Source organism: Pleurodeles waltl, chromosome 4_2 (assembly GCF_031143425.1).
Source record: "Pleurodeles waltl isolate 20211129_DDA chromosome 4_2, aPleWal1.hap1.20221129, whole genome shotgun sequence".
Taxonomy (NCBI): Eukaryota; Metazoa; Chordata; class Amphibia; order Caudata; family Salamandridae; genus Pleurodeles; species Pleurodeles waltl.
In genome coordinates this window covers 434,835,250-434,851,549 of record NC_090443.1, presented here as the reverse complement: position 1 = coordinate 434,851,549, position 16,300 = coordinate 434,835,250, and the positions used below count along the sequence as shown (strand labels likewise).

At 43.0% G+C, this 16,300-nt stretch overlaps 1 protein-coding gene across 3 annotated transcripts in view; it reads left to right on the top strand.

Annotated features, from left to right (window-relative positions):
• The window catches only part of PKN1 (protein kinase N1), a 461,693-nt gene that overhangs the window by 228,745 nt on the left and 216,648 nt on the right, over positions 1-16,300 (top strand). For all 3 annotated transcript variants that reach the window (XM_069231709.1, XM_069231708.1, XM_069231707.1), the window contains exon 5: positions 13,157-13,302. In XM_069231709.1, the coding sequence (XP_069087810.1) occupies positions 13,157-13,302 (146 nt within the window). The remainder of the gene's footprint in view (positions 1-13,156; positions 13,303-16,300) is intronic.

Below are 16,300 nucleotides of genomic sequence, written 5' to 3'. Positions count from 1 at the left end.
TTTACCCAGTGCCAAATCGCTTTGATATATCCTGGACACCAGCTTCAAGAAGCAAATATCAAGAAAACCAATATGGCCTGATCGCTCTTTTTTCTTAAACAGTTGAAATAATTTCTCCCAGAATGCAACTTGAGAACTGCTGTTCTAGCCCTTGCACTCTTACATTTGCTTTGCATCAAAACCATGCCGCATTGCCTCCTAGATGCCATGCAGTCCCCTCTCACCCAATAAGGACACCCAACATGCCCCTGCATGTTTCATTAAGGGCCCTAAAGCACTATGACTGCATTACTCCCACCCTGATCAAATTCCATGGGCTCCCCTTGCCAACCCGCACCATCTTCAAAGCCAGCTACATCGTATTCAAAGCCTTCAAGACTGGCACCCACCTACCTTGCGACAACGTCACCATCTTCATTGGCACACACAACCAGGACACCATCAGACTAGATTTGATGTGGCACCACATGAAGACAACCCTGTAATTTACCCAGGAAGGGCGGTTTGCGCTGGAGGTTTCCTTATTCATTTACAGACCTGAAGCCATCCTTCTGGGCTATATGTCCACCACATAACTGCTGCCTTTTGAGCTCCACCACTTCATTACATCCGCAGTTCACCCCCAAAACGTCTTTCCAGTGAGCTCTGAAAATAATCAGGGAGGTTGATGCCACCTTTAATCTTTTTCCACCTCCAAGCCTTTTCTCTAAAATGTAAATCTTGATTATCCCAAAAGATACAGAATTGCATACTTACAAACACCTACCCAACATCGGAATCCAAGGACACGCAGTGCTGTGGTTCTGCTCAGTCCTGACCGGAAGGACCTAGTCATTTAGCCTGGGACTGTACACCTCAAATGCCTGCAAACTCATCTGTGGAGTTCCGCAGGGATTCTCCTTGAGCCTAACCGTCTTCAACGCATACATTATCCCTCTAGCCAGCATCATCCTCTCTCACAATATCAGTGTTCTCTCCTATGCTGATGACACAATACTCTTTCTCTCCCTCTTGGACAAGGCGTCCATTACCCGGATCAAGTTCAATGCTTGCATGACTGAAATCTCCTACTGGATGAAGCCCAGCCGTCTAAAGCTGAACGCCCACAAGACCGAAATCCTGATCTTCCGAAAGAGCACATCACCATGGCCCTCTACCTGATGGTCAACAAAGCTAAGACTGACACCCATCACACCACACCAAGAACCTTGGGATCATCATAGACTGCAAAGTCGTCCTGACTGCCCAAATCAATCCCATCGCTGCCTCATGCTTCTGTAGCCGGAAGATGCTGAGAAAGATTTTCAAATAGCAACCAAAACTGTCACACACATCCTTGTCACAGGCAGGCTGGACTACTGGAGCACCCTCTGTGCTGGGATCAACAAAAAAACTCACTAGAAGGATGCAGACCATTCAGAACTTGGCAGGCAGAATTACTTTAAACCCACCACGCTGCACTTCCATCACACCACACCTGAAGGAGCTCCACTGGCTCCCCATTCACAAATGAACCCAATTCATACTTCTCACCTACACTTTGAAGGCACTACATAACACTGGCCCAGCATACCTCAACAATCGCATCTGCTTTCAGAAACCTTCCAGACACCTCTCATATTCGGTCTCCTACTTGCTCAGATTCCACTCATACAGAAAACCAGATCTGGTGGTCGAGCCTTCCCCTACATCGCTCCAAAATCGTGGAATGACCTGCCACTACACATAAGAGCCTCCTCCTTACTGTCTAAATTCTGCAAAAAGCTGAAGACCTGGCTTCTTGAGTAGTCAAACTAGGCGAGCCTAGATTCAAACCTGCTCAGCGCCAGGATACGCTCCTGGCATTATACTGCACTCCACAAATCTGCATAACATAACATACTCATGTTAGCTAGTTCCAGAGCAAGAACATGACATGATATTTTATTCTTGGAACTTCATTTAAAAATAAATAAATAACCCAGCACAACAGTCGTGCTTAAGAACAGTATGGCTGTCACTACTTTTTCATACTTTAACTTTGATGCAAATTCTAGAGGCATTTGCATAAAAGATAATACTTGACATCAACAGACCTCTTAGATGACTATTTTCATAAACCCATCAAACCTTGCTTTGGCAGTAACTAAGAAGGGGTGTGTACAATTTAATAAAAGATCTACTTGTCCATGGGACAGGTTGCTTCTTAAATCTACTTGTCCTGTGAAAACATCTATATTGTCCTTTTGGCGCCATGTAGTGCAACAACAAATTATGGGAGCACTCTCATTATGCAAGAGCTCTGATAATAGCCTCTCTGGTCATGCCATGGCTACTACTATAGTAGAGCTTGAATTAAATGGTAGGGGAAATCTTAATCGCACCCTATGTGGTTGTGGTACAGCGCGGGAGCCTGTTCCAAAGCCCAATCAGCAGCGTAGGCTTCCTTTACAATGTCTGGAACTAGGATTCTGAGAAAGAATGCAAAATGACATCTTCCACTTGTGGGAGCTTGCGGTCAAATTCAAATGGCCAGTCTTTTTCTGCTAAGAGTATGTCATAATATAGTGTTAATTTCCTCCAGAATATTACTTTGATAGCGTGCTCTGTCTCCCTCAATTCAAATGTTTAATTTATAGACCTGTCGGGTGGGGAGATGCACTGGTCTGTTGTTTCGACTTCAATAGAGTCGTCACATCCAGAAATCTATAAGATTCTGGAGACCTATTGTGACCTCTGCCATGCTGTCTAGCAGAATCACTGCCCACGTCCGGTTCTACAACATCATCCTCAATGTGAGTGGCATCCTTAAATGATATTGCTGCCAGCTTCTTAAGTTGGGGCTTTTGTTGAAGAGCTTTTTTCTTCTTTTTTACGTAAGTTTCTGAAGAACATTGCGAGTCCTTTTTCAGCTTCTTGAAGTCACTTCGGTGTTCTGACTGTCCAACTTTGTCACTCTTTTTATCCAGTGTGTCCTTGAAGGAACGAGATAGGCGATTGTCAGTATAGTGGTATCTATCTGGAGTTTTTATAGTGTTTCTATTTCTGAGAGAGTATCTTTTTTTCTGAGTTCTCCGGTTGCAGAGATTCTCCTCTTTGACAACTTCTATCTTTATTTTTTTTTGTTTGTCTCAGCGTTTTAGAGCCCTCTTGTGATGCTTAGTACTTTCCTTAGTAATAATACTCTGTATTTGAAGTTTAGTTGGTTTGCCCCTCAGACTATCCCAGCCTATACTGGTATAGGTTTCGGAAATAATTTTTGACAGCTCACGCTTCGGGTCCTGCTGAGGAACCTTCCAGAGCTGCTAGCGAATCGCGAGTGCTGCTGCTTCTGCTTTAATGTTACTTAGTATTATTGAGGACACTGTGTCAAAGTTGCGCATCAGTTTCATCCCTAAATCCAGGGTCGGTGCTGTCATGTTCATTTTGAATTTGTTTTTACACTTTCAGTAAGATTTCAGGTGTTGGGGTACCAATGCCTGGTGGTATGTATTGCGGCAAAGACTGTGCCCACAGTGGCACAATCCTCTGTTGAGGGTACCATTCCAAATGGCAAGCACATTGTGAAAATGCTTTGTTTATTTAGGGGTCCCGTACGGGGAAGCACTGCTTCCAGCTGGTGTGTGTTTTTTGTGCAATGCAGAACAGAATCTTCTCCTGCTCACTCATAATGGAGTGAACTGTTTGTGGATTTATTCCTGTAATGGCCAATTGGTTAATAGCTGGAGCAGCCCTCGCTGGGCAGTGTTTAAAGCCTTTGTTACAAATTATATTAATCATCTATATAGCGATACTAGCTCATTGTATAATGTGTGTATGTCAACTATTTGCATAGCCTAATCATTAGGATGCAGTGTATATGTGGCCAATGTTGGACAGGACGGTCCGGCATTGCTTAAGGGACATAGCAGGTTGTATTAGATGTGGAAGGGTGCCATTGAACCAATCTTGGTGTTCTTGATAATTTAGAAGTATTTCTAAATATTGGTATGCTCTGTACTCTCGTGGTACATTTGCAATGCTATATGTGTGGAATGTGTTGGAGTCTGCATTTACTTCAGGAAAGGTGAGCCAAGAAGAAAATATTTCTGTTCTGTATGCGTCATGAGCTTCTACCATGAGTGTAACTTCCCCACCCTCATTTGTTAGACAGTTAGCTAAAAGAAACTGTGTGGCTGGTTATCTACAGTTTTCTAGGATATTTACTGGTTGTTCTATGTTAAATAGAAGGTATCGGAGATGGGAACACCACCGAGGGAAATCCTTTTGAGTTTAAGCTTGAACAACCTGCAGTCTGGATAGGTACTACGTATTCAGCTGAGGATTTTCCCTTGGACCACTGATGTCTATGTATAGAGGTACTAAGGGTACCTTTAATGTGTGTGAGACCGGGATACTCGGGAGACCTGTATAATTAGTGCCTAACCATCGTTGGCGGCCCCATGTCATAGGACTCTCATTATTTGAATGAGTCTGCTGGATGCAGGGTGACAGCACCTCCGCTTGTGGGTGACCAAGTCATTCCCACACCAGTTGGTGGCTGCCGGCCCAACCCTACCAGCTTGCTAGCAGCACCTCACCCAACCCAAGAAGGAAAGGTGACTTGTGGCAGCCTATCACATGACACTTTAGTGACCTCTCAGGGAAATGGCGGTGAACAGATCACACTCCTTTCTCTTGTTAGCAACAGGTCTCATACACACACAGAGGCAATAAAGAGATGCAGGGTGGTTTTCAATATATTTACTGAAAAGACTGCAATCTGTGATAAAATATGAGGTGCAATTATTAGGCTAACGAGTCCTAACAAAGTTAGGATTGTTACGGTTAGTGAGAAAAAGATTAACAATCCCAACATATTGTGATAAACATGTACTTAGAATTCCTACCTAATGCCTAGCATTTAGCTTCTAGTGAGAGCACAGCAGTAATTGCACAATCTGTCTATACTCAATCCATGAGAGGAGCACCCACCCCCATTACCTTGGAATGAAGGTCTGCCCTTGGACACCTTAGCAGGCTTGTAGAGACAAAGTTGAGTTCTTGCTGAAAAATGGCATGCAGCATAGATGGAAGGACCTTTTTCAGCCCCCTTTTGGCCTCCATGGTGTTTTATAGAAAAGCATGTTTTTGTCCTGAGATATAGGCCTGACGCGGGCATGTGCCCAAGTGTTAGCCTGCGTGCGCTCTTGTGGCAGCAATGCCAAACATTATCTCATGTTGTTCTCGTACTGTTGCTTGTCAACCTTGTGTCAGAAACATGATGAGAAATGTCATGCATAATAATAATAACAGCGCTCTCGCAGAATAGCGGTTGATTAGAAAAAATAAACATCCCGACTGAAAAGCAAACTATTCTAAAATCAGTAAATGAGAATATAGCATATTATCTTGGTAAAACGGCACAGACTACGGCTAAGCTAAAATATATGTGCCCAAGATAGGTACCAAAATGAACCCACAGCAACTTAGATACAAGCTGAACTGAGCATGTCCTCCTCGAAGATAAATTCTCACCTAAAGTGAACAGAGTACTTTTGTACAGGGATATCTTTGAGTAGGCTAACTGTAGGCTTTTCATAAAAAGGCTTTTCCATAGGTTGAGTGGAGAAAACCTGTGTACATAGAGTAATGTGGCACACACTGAGCTGTGACTGTTGTTTAAGCAATATCTTTCCCACTCTGAACTGAGACTACACTTAAACAAGAGATCTTATGATTCACGCTAACCAGAGAGCACTTTTTTACAAGCAGTATATTAAAGGAGCTAAGGCAAGAGTCCTTTTCTAGGTGTGATAAGTTGGCACAAGCTGAGTGGAGTGCTGTTTCGTGCAAAGGGTATTTTGACACAAGTTGAGCTGAGAAGACTCTTGTACAAAAGATATTTTGATATCAGCTCAGCAGTGAGCACTTTTGTATAAATGATATCTTGGCAGAAACTGAGTGAAGGTTGCTCGCGTGGGAGGAATGCCTTGATGAAAACAAGAAGAGTGGACGGGACTTTTGTACAAAGGTAAAGCTTGACACAAGCTGAGCAGAGAGCGTTTGTGCACGAGTAATACCTTGGTACTAGCTGAGCGAAGAGTACTGTTGCATGAGAGATATCTTGTGTAAAGCTGAGTGGAGAGCATGCTTGTAAAATGAATAATTTGACACAAGCTGTGCAAAGAGGGTTGATACACTGTTGATATCTTTGCACAAAGCTGAGCTAGTTGACACAGCTGCTCTAGAAAGGCTATCTTGACACAAGGTTAGTGAAGAGCTCTCTTGTGGATGGAATATATATATCTTTAGACAGCCTGAGCTGAAACAGCAGTGTACAAAAGACATTTTGGCCTAGGTTGAGCTGATAGCGCACTTCTGCAAGGAATGTGATTGTCCAAGCTTAGCTGAGAGCACTCTTATACAAGATATTTCTTGGCACAAACACAGGTCAGAGTGACCTTTTTCAGGGAAGATCGTTACACATGCTGAGCTGAAAGCTGCCTTGTAAAAGAGATATTGTGACACATGCTGAGTGTAGAGCACTGTTGTACAATGAATACCATGATAGTAGTTGAGTTCAAAGCACTATTGTTAAGACAGAAAAAACATTTGTTCCTCCTCTTTTTTTCCTGTTTGTTTTTGCTAACTTTAAAGCTCCGTGCACCACAGCACTGCTAAACAGGCCTACAGCGTGTTATTTCGCCCTAAAGCATGTACTAATACATTGGCTAACCTCAGTTGGCTTACTTAACTTTTCGGTAAGGCCATGTTAAGTTGGAGCAAGAATGTCTCCAGTGACATGTAAGTTACTGTAGTGCGTGAACTGATGTGTGTGTTTGCACCCCTGTCAACCCGCAGATGTAACTAACATTTACAGTTCAAGAAAACACCATTTTCCCCTGGCTGGGCTGCAGCTTTAAAAACACTAAGAAGATATATATTGGCGTATAGGAAACCAACACACACACACACACACACACACATATATATATATATAATAATATTTGTTAAGTCACCCCTAAGTATGCCTTTTGAGCTCACAGAGCGGGATTCCTGATATATAAAGCTTGGGAATGTTAATATCAAGAAAAATTGTGTAATGCAAGGGAAATTTGAAATAGCGTTTTCACTTTGTAGTTAAAACTGTCTTTTCCCTGAATAGGCCTGATTTTCATAATTCAGCTGTGGAAAATGGTGGAAAAATAACTTAAAGTTCTTTTCCAGTGTTATTAAAAATGCAATTCATTGGGGAAAGTGGATTTTTAATAAGTGGAGGGTGAAAGCACATTGTATTTATTTACTTATATTATTTTAATGAAGGCATTTGTAAATCGTTCAGTCATCCATTAAAGCAGTGGTTTTCACATTTTTTACTGAGCGCCCCAGTGGGGAAAAGAAAATCATCGGGCCTCCCCCTCAAACATTTTCACAATTATTCTATTAAGTTGGCTATGTAAATATGCCTAGATTCATTCATTTAAACATTACAGCTAAGTTCTGTTACATTTTTTGAAAGTGCAGTAAATGTTTTTCTGCTTAAAAAAGCACTGTTATCTGCATAATGTTAATTTTGGCCAGAGCTTGGCTCCCTCCCTGGGATCACTTGAGGTTGCCCTGGGGGGGCGGGGCTAACCCCCCCCCCCCCCCCCCCCCCCCCCCCCCCCCCAGTTTGAAGATCCCTGCTCTAAAGGATATCCCGGTGCTAGACCTCATATTCCTCAAATGTCATACATCTTCCAAAATCTTAACATATCCGTAGTCCGGCGTAGGTTGAGAGGCTGGGTATTCCAAGAAGAGGCTGCCATAAAATTGAAAGAGCGTCTGCCCATTCTAGATCTCTTAATTTGCCTGCTATGTGCCAGAGCCTGTATAGAGGAGTGGAGAGTACGCGCTGGCTTATAGAAGGCGACTCGTTCATGCATATTCACTGGCCCGTGTCATGAATTAATGAATGAATGATGGGATTTGTAAGATTCTCATCTACTGCGAGTGTGTCCCGGCGCTCAGGCATAAAGTTACGTGGAAGGAACAAGTCCATTCCTTAAATAAGTGAGTGTTCTGTTTATGGAAGAACTTTTTATCTGAAATGCATCTAAGGGACAGTGGAAGTTCATTCCAATGTTTGGCTGCCAATACCGAGCAGGCCGAGCCACCCCATTTCTTTTGTGTTTATTAAAGGGGATGGACAGCAAACAGGCTGACTGTTACTGTAAAGATCTGTTCGGACAGTAAAGAATCATGCTTTCCAGAAGGTATTTCGCAGCTGTCTTTTAATAAGCTGAGTGTGCCACAATTCGTGCTTTAAAAATGAAGCCAGTGTAGTTGGTTTCAGACTGGGTGATCAAGGCCTGTCTAGGAAGGTATATTTTGTACCTTTCCAAATCTTTGGACAAGATAATCTGGAATTCCTAGCTACAGGATGTTACAAAAGTCTGGATGCAGAGCAGCTGGTTGGGCAGGCCCCAGTCCAGCCCGGCTGGGAAATATTACCAAACAAGACCTCCATTTATTCAGGGTTGCACTGCAACGAGTTGACCTTCAACAATCTCTTCACGGCTGTCATACAGGCCGCAGATTTGACTTTGGCCCCTGAATTGTTGTTGTTATAGGTCAGCAGAAGTTGTGTATCCTTTGCATAGGAAACTACCTGGATACTGAAAGACTCAATGAAATAGGCTAGCACCAACATATATATTAAAAAGTGTGGAGGCATTCCATACTGGAGTGTTTTAGCTTCAAAAAGTAAGGTTTAAGCCAAACTGCCTGTTCCCTGTCATCTAAGAAGGAACTCAGCCAGGACAAGGCCTTCCCCTCCACTTCAGTATAGGAGAGCCGGAGCAAAAGTATTTCATAGGAAATCATGTCAGATATCACCAAGAGGTCTAATAAAATTAGTGAGCATTATGACCAGCATCCAACGTAAATGTGATAGAATCTGTCTTCCATGAGTGCTGACTCCGTGCTGTGGAGGGCCCTGAAACCTGATTGTGATGGATGTAAATATTATGGGATTACAGGAGCTGCTTTAACTGGGTGTTAATGACTTTTTGGAGGATCTTAGAGACCCCCAGGGAGCCTGGAGATGTTTATAAAATGAGAGAGAATATTGGGTCTGCATTCAGTTTTTTAAAACGGGGAATGCTCTTTGCCTTTTTCCAGAAGGGGAGGACAATAAAAAATGGGGCATATGATGTCTGGACAACTCTTATTACTTGTAGGGTAAGAGGGTCCAGGGGAGAACCTGACCTATTTTTAGTGAAGAAAAACTATCCAAGTCTTCAACTGTGTTGGGGGTAGGGGGTTAAACTGCATTAATTTGTTCTGAGCCTGGGACATTGAATGTCAAACAGCATGTAAGGGCTTATTATCTTGTATTATTGAGAGTTCGTCCTGGATGTTTTCGATTTTGGCTTCAAAAATTTGCTCAGTTGGGAGCATAGTGTGACACTAGTTTCAAGGGGAGTGCAGTGCTTTTAAGGTCAGTAAAATCAAATACAATTTTAAAAATAACTTTAGCATTATTGTTTGCTTTCTTAATTAGGTTAGAATAGAAAGTACGACGTGCCAGTTTCAGGTTCATGTGGTACGTACTACATGCCATTTTGTACCAGCTTTTGTCAGCTTTATCATATTGTTTTCACCATATTTGTTCTAATTTTTTACGATGTTACGGTCTTTTATTAGTTTTCTTGTAAACCAGGGGGTGGTTGACTTGGATCTGAGGGTCCTGTTGCTAACTACAGGGGCAGCTATAGAAGCACCATCAGCGAGTGATTTATTCACACAAACAACCGACTGTGTGGATCTTCTCTCCTCCGGAGCTGTGTGAATCCTGTATCACAGGTGGTGGTCTGGAGTGGTCCCAGTCGTCCTCTCTACCAGCTTTCCAACTTGGGAGACAGTAAGCCCTGTCCTCTCCTTGCAGAACAGTACCCCTGTGTACTGCAACTCTTACAGCTACCAAGGCTTGTTTGTTCCTCCTCCAAGGCATCTTCAGGCTCTGTTTAGCTCCGGCCTCCACCACGCCATCCTGCAAAGCACAGTCTCCTGCCTGCTGCTCCAGTGACGTGGGACTCCTCTTCAGGTGTGCTGAGTGGGCCTCACTGCGACTCTTGTGCCTTCTGCCATTATGTTGCCTATGGGGGCTGCCTCCTCTTCTTGTGACTCTCCCAGCTGCTGAGAGTCACCTCAGGCTCCCCTCCTTGGGTCGAGTTCCCTGGACCTTGCTGGTCCTCTTCAGCCTTGCAAACCTGCTTCTCCGTCTCATGCATGTGCCAAGGCTTGTTGGTGGTTTTCCAGCACCACTGACCGACTGCATCTCGACCACCGACGTAGGACATCACTTGCATCACTTCTGGGACTCCTCTTGAGCTCCTGTGCTGTACTGCTGACCTTCTTTGTCCAATGTCGACCTGGTCCTGCATCAACAGAAGGGTGGATAGTGGCTCTTGCCACAACCGGACACTCCATCTCGAACTGGACTTCGTCCCTTTCCTTTGCAGGTCCTCTTCTATCAGGATCCACCTTTGGGTTCGTCCAGTCTAGGTTGGGTCTTGCACAATCCTTTTCCAAAGTCCTCTTGTTGGTTTTTGGGAAAGCCAGGTACTTACCTCTGCTCTCCTGGTCGCTTGGGATCACTCTGGTACTCACCTCTTGGGGTTACTAGTTCCTCTAGCTCCCTTCTACTGATTCCACTTCCTTGGGTGGGGGACTGCATTTCACATTCCACTTTTTTAGTATATGGTTTGGCCTTCACCTATGGCCCTCACTATTTGCTATTGCTTTTACCAATACCTATTACTTTCTATTCTATTTACTGATTGCTAATGTGTATATAATAGTGTGTTTACTTACCTCCCATTGGGGGTTTGCTATTTCAGTGTTCTAGTATTTGTGTTACTATAATAAGGTGCCTTTATTTTTGGAACACTGTGCGTTTTTTTTCATGTGTGTAAGTGCTGTGCGGTAATAGTGGTATTGCATAAGCTTTGCATGTCTCCTAGGTAAGTCTTGGCTGCACATCCACAGCCACCTCTAGAGAGCCCTGGCTTCCTAGACACTGCCTACACTTCACTAATATGGGATACCTGGATCTGGTACAAGGTGATAACACCATAGGTGCTTACCACAAACCAGCTTTCTACAGGTACTTTGTGATTTCGTTTTGCAACAAAATGTTAAAAATCCATATCTCTGGTTCTCTAGATCCAGTGGTAATCATTTTAATGGTTTTTTTTAAATATTTGTTTTTGTCAATTATTTTTTCTTGAGTTTTACAGATTGGTTTGGGAATTTTATTGGGTTGTGTTCTTAACCTTCATGTTGTTTGATACTGGTGAACTTAGCATTTATTTCTCTGAGAAATTGCCTGCTGCTAGGACTGCCATTGCTGCCAGGTGTGGAGCAAAGAGTCACTTGGAACTAAGTTGTAGCCTAACCATAGTGTGTTAAGAGAGGTGCCATCTCCCATATTAGTCATCCTCTTTCTACCAGTTGTTGTACCAGTGATATCTTGACACAAGCTGAGCAGAAAACATTCTTGTACAAGTGATATTTTTGCACAAGCTGAGCTTATAGCCTTCTTCTAGGAGGGATATCTTGATCGAAACATGGTATAAAACACTCTTGCACATGGAGTATCTTGATATAAGGTGAGTTGAAAGTGTTCTTTTGCAAACCGCTCTTGATACATGCTGAATAAGGAAAGAGAGCTCCTGTGCCAGGAATATCGTGGCACAAGATGAGTGGAAAGCAATCTCGCACAAAAGAATCTTGGCATAAAGTGAGCAGGGATTGCTGCTTTGCTAGGATTCCTTGATATGTGCTATGGGAAGAGTACTTGCGTAGAAGGCATATTTTGACACAAACTGAATGGAGAGTGCTCTTGTACAAGAGATAACTTGACAGAAGCTGAACGTATCCCACACTTGTAAAAGAAGTATCTAAGATTGCACTGTGTAAGATGTAACTTGAGAATAGGGCTAACTAAGCATGCCTCAGTGCAGTGACATGTAGTATGATGGGAGTTATGGGCTCTACATGCGAAGTAGCACCCATACCTCATGTGGGCCAAGATCTCTGGGAACAAGCATTTCTTGCCCAGACGTGAACCAGCCATATGATACAGCGCTAAAAAAACCTTGTAGGATTATTTGAGAGTGCCCCTGATGCATTGGTGCCACAGGGGTAGACCGGGTTCTTCTATTGAATTAAGTTGTCCTGTATATTTTGTCTCCAGAACCTATGTACTTGATTAAGATCCAATAGTGAGCCAAGCGCTTTTCTAAAGTGGTCCTACCTCTGCACGGTGAGAGTGAGAGGTCTTCCATTGTAGCCCTACCTCAGAATTGTGTAATTGAGGGTCTTCTGAAGCAGTCAAATACACATGTAGTGAAAGTTTAGAGCTTTTCTGGTACAATTCATGTTTTACCGTAATCATGTAACTGACTTCACATGCCCGAAGGTCCCCTACTCAGTGACATACTCCTACCCATGAGCCTAATAAAGGGCCCCTGCTTTTGACAATCTTATTGAAAATAGTTGCAGCATGGTAATAAAATGTGTTTAACAGGTTTATCAACCAACTACTAAGAATTGCTAAAGCTAAGTGCATGCTTACTTTAAACAAATTGGTGGTTGAATAGTTTACATCGCAGGGGTCACACTTCAATCTGCAGAGCTGACAAGTAGCACCTAAGGCAGACGACAACTAACCTTACATTTCATGCAACCATACTTGACCTGCTGTCAGACAAACTTTGTATTAAGTCCATCTCAAAGAACGAGGTTGGATTGCATAATGCAAAAGGGGGGTGCAAGGTCTTCAGTCTGTCAAATACGTGCCCCACCTGCGTCGTGTAAGCCGGGAGCTCTCCAGAAAGAGGAAGACTTTGGTGCTGTTTATATAGGCAGCTTTCCTGTGAGCAATGATGCCTTTGCATAGTTGTTAGTGGGATCGCTATTGAACAGGGCTGCCACAGCATAAGTTGAGTTGTAAGCTTTGTTGGGGAAATGATAGCATGGCATGGTTTGAGCCCCTGTAGTCTAGTTTGAGTGTAGAGCCTTTGAGAAACAGTGATTCCTTGGTATGGTTTGGGCTAAACTCTCCACTTGTATCACTCATTTATTAATTATACTGCAAGAATTTAGCTATTTTAATCTATTATTGACATGAATGTTATTCTTTTTTTAGGTAACACAGACCTCAGCCATATCGAGCTTCGCATTGAGGAGCTCAGGCATCATTTCCGCGTGGAGCATGCCATCTCCGAAGGGGCCAAGAACGTGCTTCGCCTCCTTGGGTCCTCAAAGGTGCAAGACCGAAAAGCCATCACAGAGGTAAAGTGCAGACATATATTTCCCTCAGTGAGCAAAAGAGTGAGGGTAGTAGTTTCATCGTTTGTCAGTGATTATGAAATGTTCTAGTCCTATTGATTAATGTTCATTTTTCCTCCTATGGATGCCACTGGGAATATGAATAATCTCTTACCCCTTTTAGCTTTTATTCAGATTCCTGCTCAGATGTTGTGTTTTTTCAGTTTGGAAGCCTCCTGTAAAGAAACTTATAGGAATTTTCTGAACTTCCCATTTGCCTTCTCTTTCCATTTCTACATGATCTTGGTGTGCCGTCTGGTTCATTTAATTTATGCAAATATTGTGCAAATCACCAATGAACTACATCTTCCTGGCATTGTAGGAGCTGAAGATGGGTTTACTGTGTGACAAAAAACATAGTTACATTAGATGAAAAAATATTTTCTCTGTGGCATTTCAGGAGCCGAAGTTGGCTCTACTGTGCGACAAAAAAACAAGTAGTTACATTAGATTAAAAAAAAATAAAAAAATCTCTGTGGGATTTAACAGTGTGCCCACATTTGAAACCACAGTACCTTACACATGTTTCCATGAATTTGATGTTTTCCCACCGGTTTCTTATTGGTGTGTATTTAATGTGTTATGGCCTTGCAAGAAGTTGGGAGTTAGTGACAATGGGTATTCTCTTAAAGGATTTTAAAATGGCGTGTCTCTCTCACTGACAGGTTGTTAACCTCTTCGCTGCCAGGCCTTTTCCCCCTCAGGTGCCAGGCCGTTTTTTGGCAATTTTGGGGCAGTTCGTGCTTAGGCCCTCATAACTTTTTGTCCACATAAGCTACCCAGGCCAAATTTTAAATTTTAAAAACAAAATGGGAAAAAGGGCCACAGAAGAAGCCTTGTGTTTTTTTCCCCTGAAAATGGCATCAACAAAGGGTTCGCGGTGCTAGAATCACCATCTTCCCAGCTTTCAGGAACAGACAGACTTGAATCTGAACCATTTATCAACACATTTTGGCATTTTACTGGGATATACCCCATTTATACAATTTTTTGTGCTTTCAGCCTCCTTCCAGTTAGTGACAGAAATGGATGTGAAAGTAGATACAATTCTGAATTCAGCAAGGAGTAATTCGTGTAGATCCTACAAGTTTTTCCTTAAGAAAATAACAGCTGCAATTAAAAAATCTTTTTTAAATTGAGGTGAAAAAACAGCAATTGTTCTCCCCGTTTTACTCTGTAACTTTTTCCTGCGAAGTCAGATTTTTGAAAGCAATATACCGTTACGTCTGCTGGACTTTTCTGGTTGCGCGGATGTATAGGGCTTGTAGGTTCATCAAGAAATCTAGGTAACCAGAGCCAATAAATGAACTGCACCTTGCAATATGTTTTCATTCTATAAAGGGTATACAGCAATTCATTTGCTGAAATATAATGAGTGAAAAATAGGTATCAAGAAAACCTTTGTATTTCCAGAATGGGCATAAGATAAGGTGTTGAGAAGCAGTGGTTATTTGCACATTTCTGAATTCCAGGGTCCCCATACTAACATGTGAATTATAGGGAATTTCTCAAATAGATGTGTTTTTTACATACTGTCTTACATTTGGAAGGAAAAAATGTAGAGCAAGACAAGGGGCAATAACACTTGTTTTGCTATTCTGTGTTCTCCCCAAGTCTCCCGATTAAAAATGGTACATCACTTGCATGGGTAGGCCTAAAGCTTGCGACAGAAAACGCAACATGGACACATCACATTTTTACATTGAAATCTGACGTGTTTTTTGCAAAGACTTTATCTGTAGATTTTGGCCTCTAGCTCAGCCGGCACCTGGGGAAACCTACCAAACCTGTGCATTTTTTAAAACTATTCACCTAGGGGAATCCAGGATGGGGTGACTTGTGGAGCTCTCACCAGGTTCTGTTACCCAGAATCCTCTGCAAACCTCAGTGTGGCCAAAAAAACACTTTTTCCTCACATTTTGGTGACAGAAAGTTCTGGAATCTGAGAAGAGCCACACATTTCCTTCCACCCAGCATTCCCCCAAGTCTCCCGATAAAAATGGTACCTCACTTGTGTGGGTAGGCCTAGTGCCCGCGACAGGAAATGCCCCAAAAAGCAATGTGGACACATCACATTTTCCCAAAGAAAACAGCTGTTTTTTGGAAAGTGCCTAGCTGTGGATTTTGTCCTCTAGCTCAGCTAGCACCTAAGGAAACCTACCAAACCTGTACATTTTTTAAAACTAGACACCCAGGGGAATCCACGATGGGTGACTTGTGGAGCTCTTGCCAGATTCTGTTACCCAGAATCCTTTGCAAACCTCAACATTTGGCCAAAAAGACACCTTTTCCTCACATTTCAGTGACAGAAAGTTCTGGAATCTAAGAGGAGCCACAAAGTTCCATCCACCCAGCATTGCCCCAAGTTTCCTGATAAAAATGGTACCTGACTTGAATGGGTAGGCCTAATGCCTGCAAAAGGAAATGCCCCAAAACACTATCTGACACATCAAAATTATCAAATACAATACTACCTATTTTTGCAGGGGATAGGGGGCTGGGAGGGCACCTGCGTTTTTGGTCCGGGGCTCAGCAGCCATACAGAGAAACATCAAATGTCCTCTTGCTTGCCATGGGATAAGATGTTTTTGTGTGTGAGGGGAGAGCTGAAAGACTGTTACCCCCTTCAGTTGGGGTGGGGGCATAACCATGCCCATACTGGTTGGTAGCCACCACCACACTTTTTTTTTCTTTTTTTTAATTCTCTGGCATCTAGTAGACTTTCTGCCCCCCGGGGTGTGGATCTGGAGTAATTGCCCCATCTGCCTATTGGTGGACAGAACAACTTTGGCGCCATTTATTTGGGGTGGGGGGTATGGCCATCCACTTATTTTTAAAACAAAATCTCCCCTGGTCTCTGGTGGGCCTTCTGCCCCCCCTTAGGGGCAGTTGGGCCTTCCAAAAATAGGCCGATCTGGCCCCAAGGGGGTGCCCCCCCCCCCAAACAAAACACACACATACA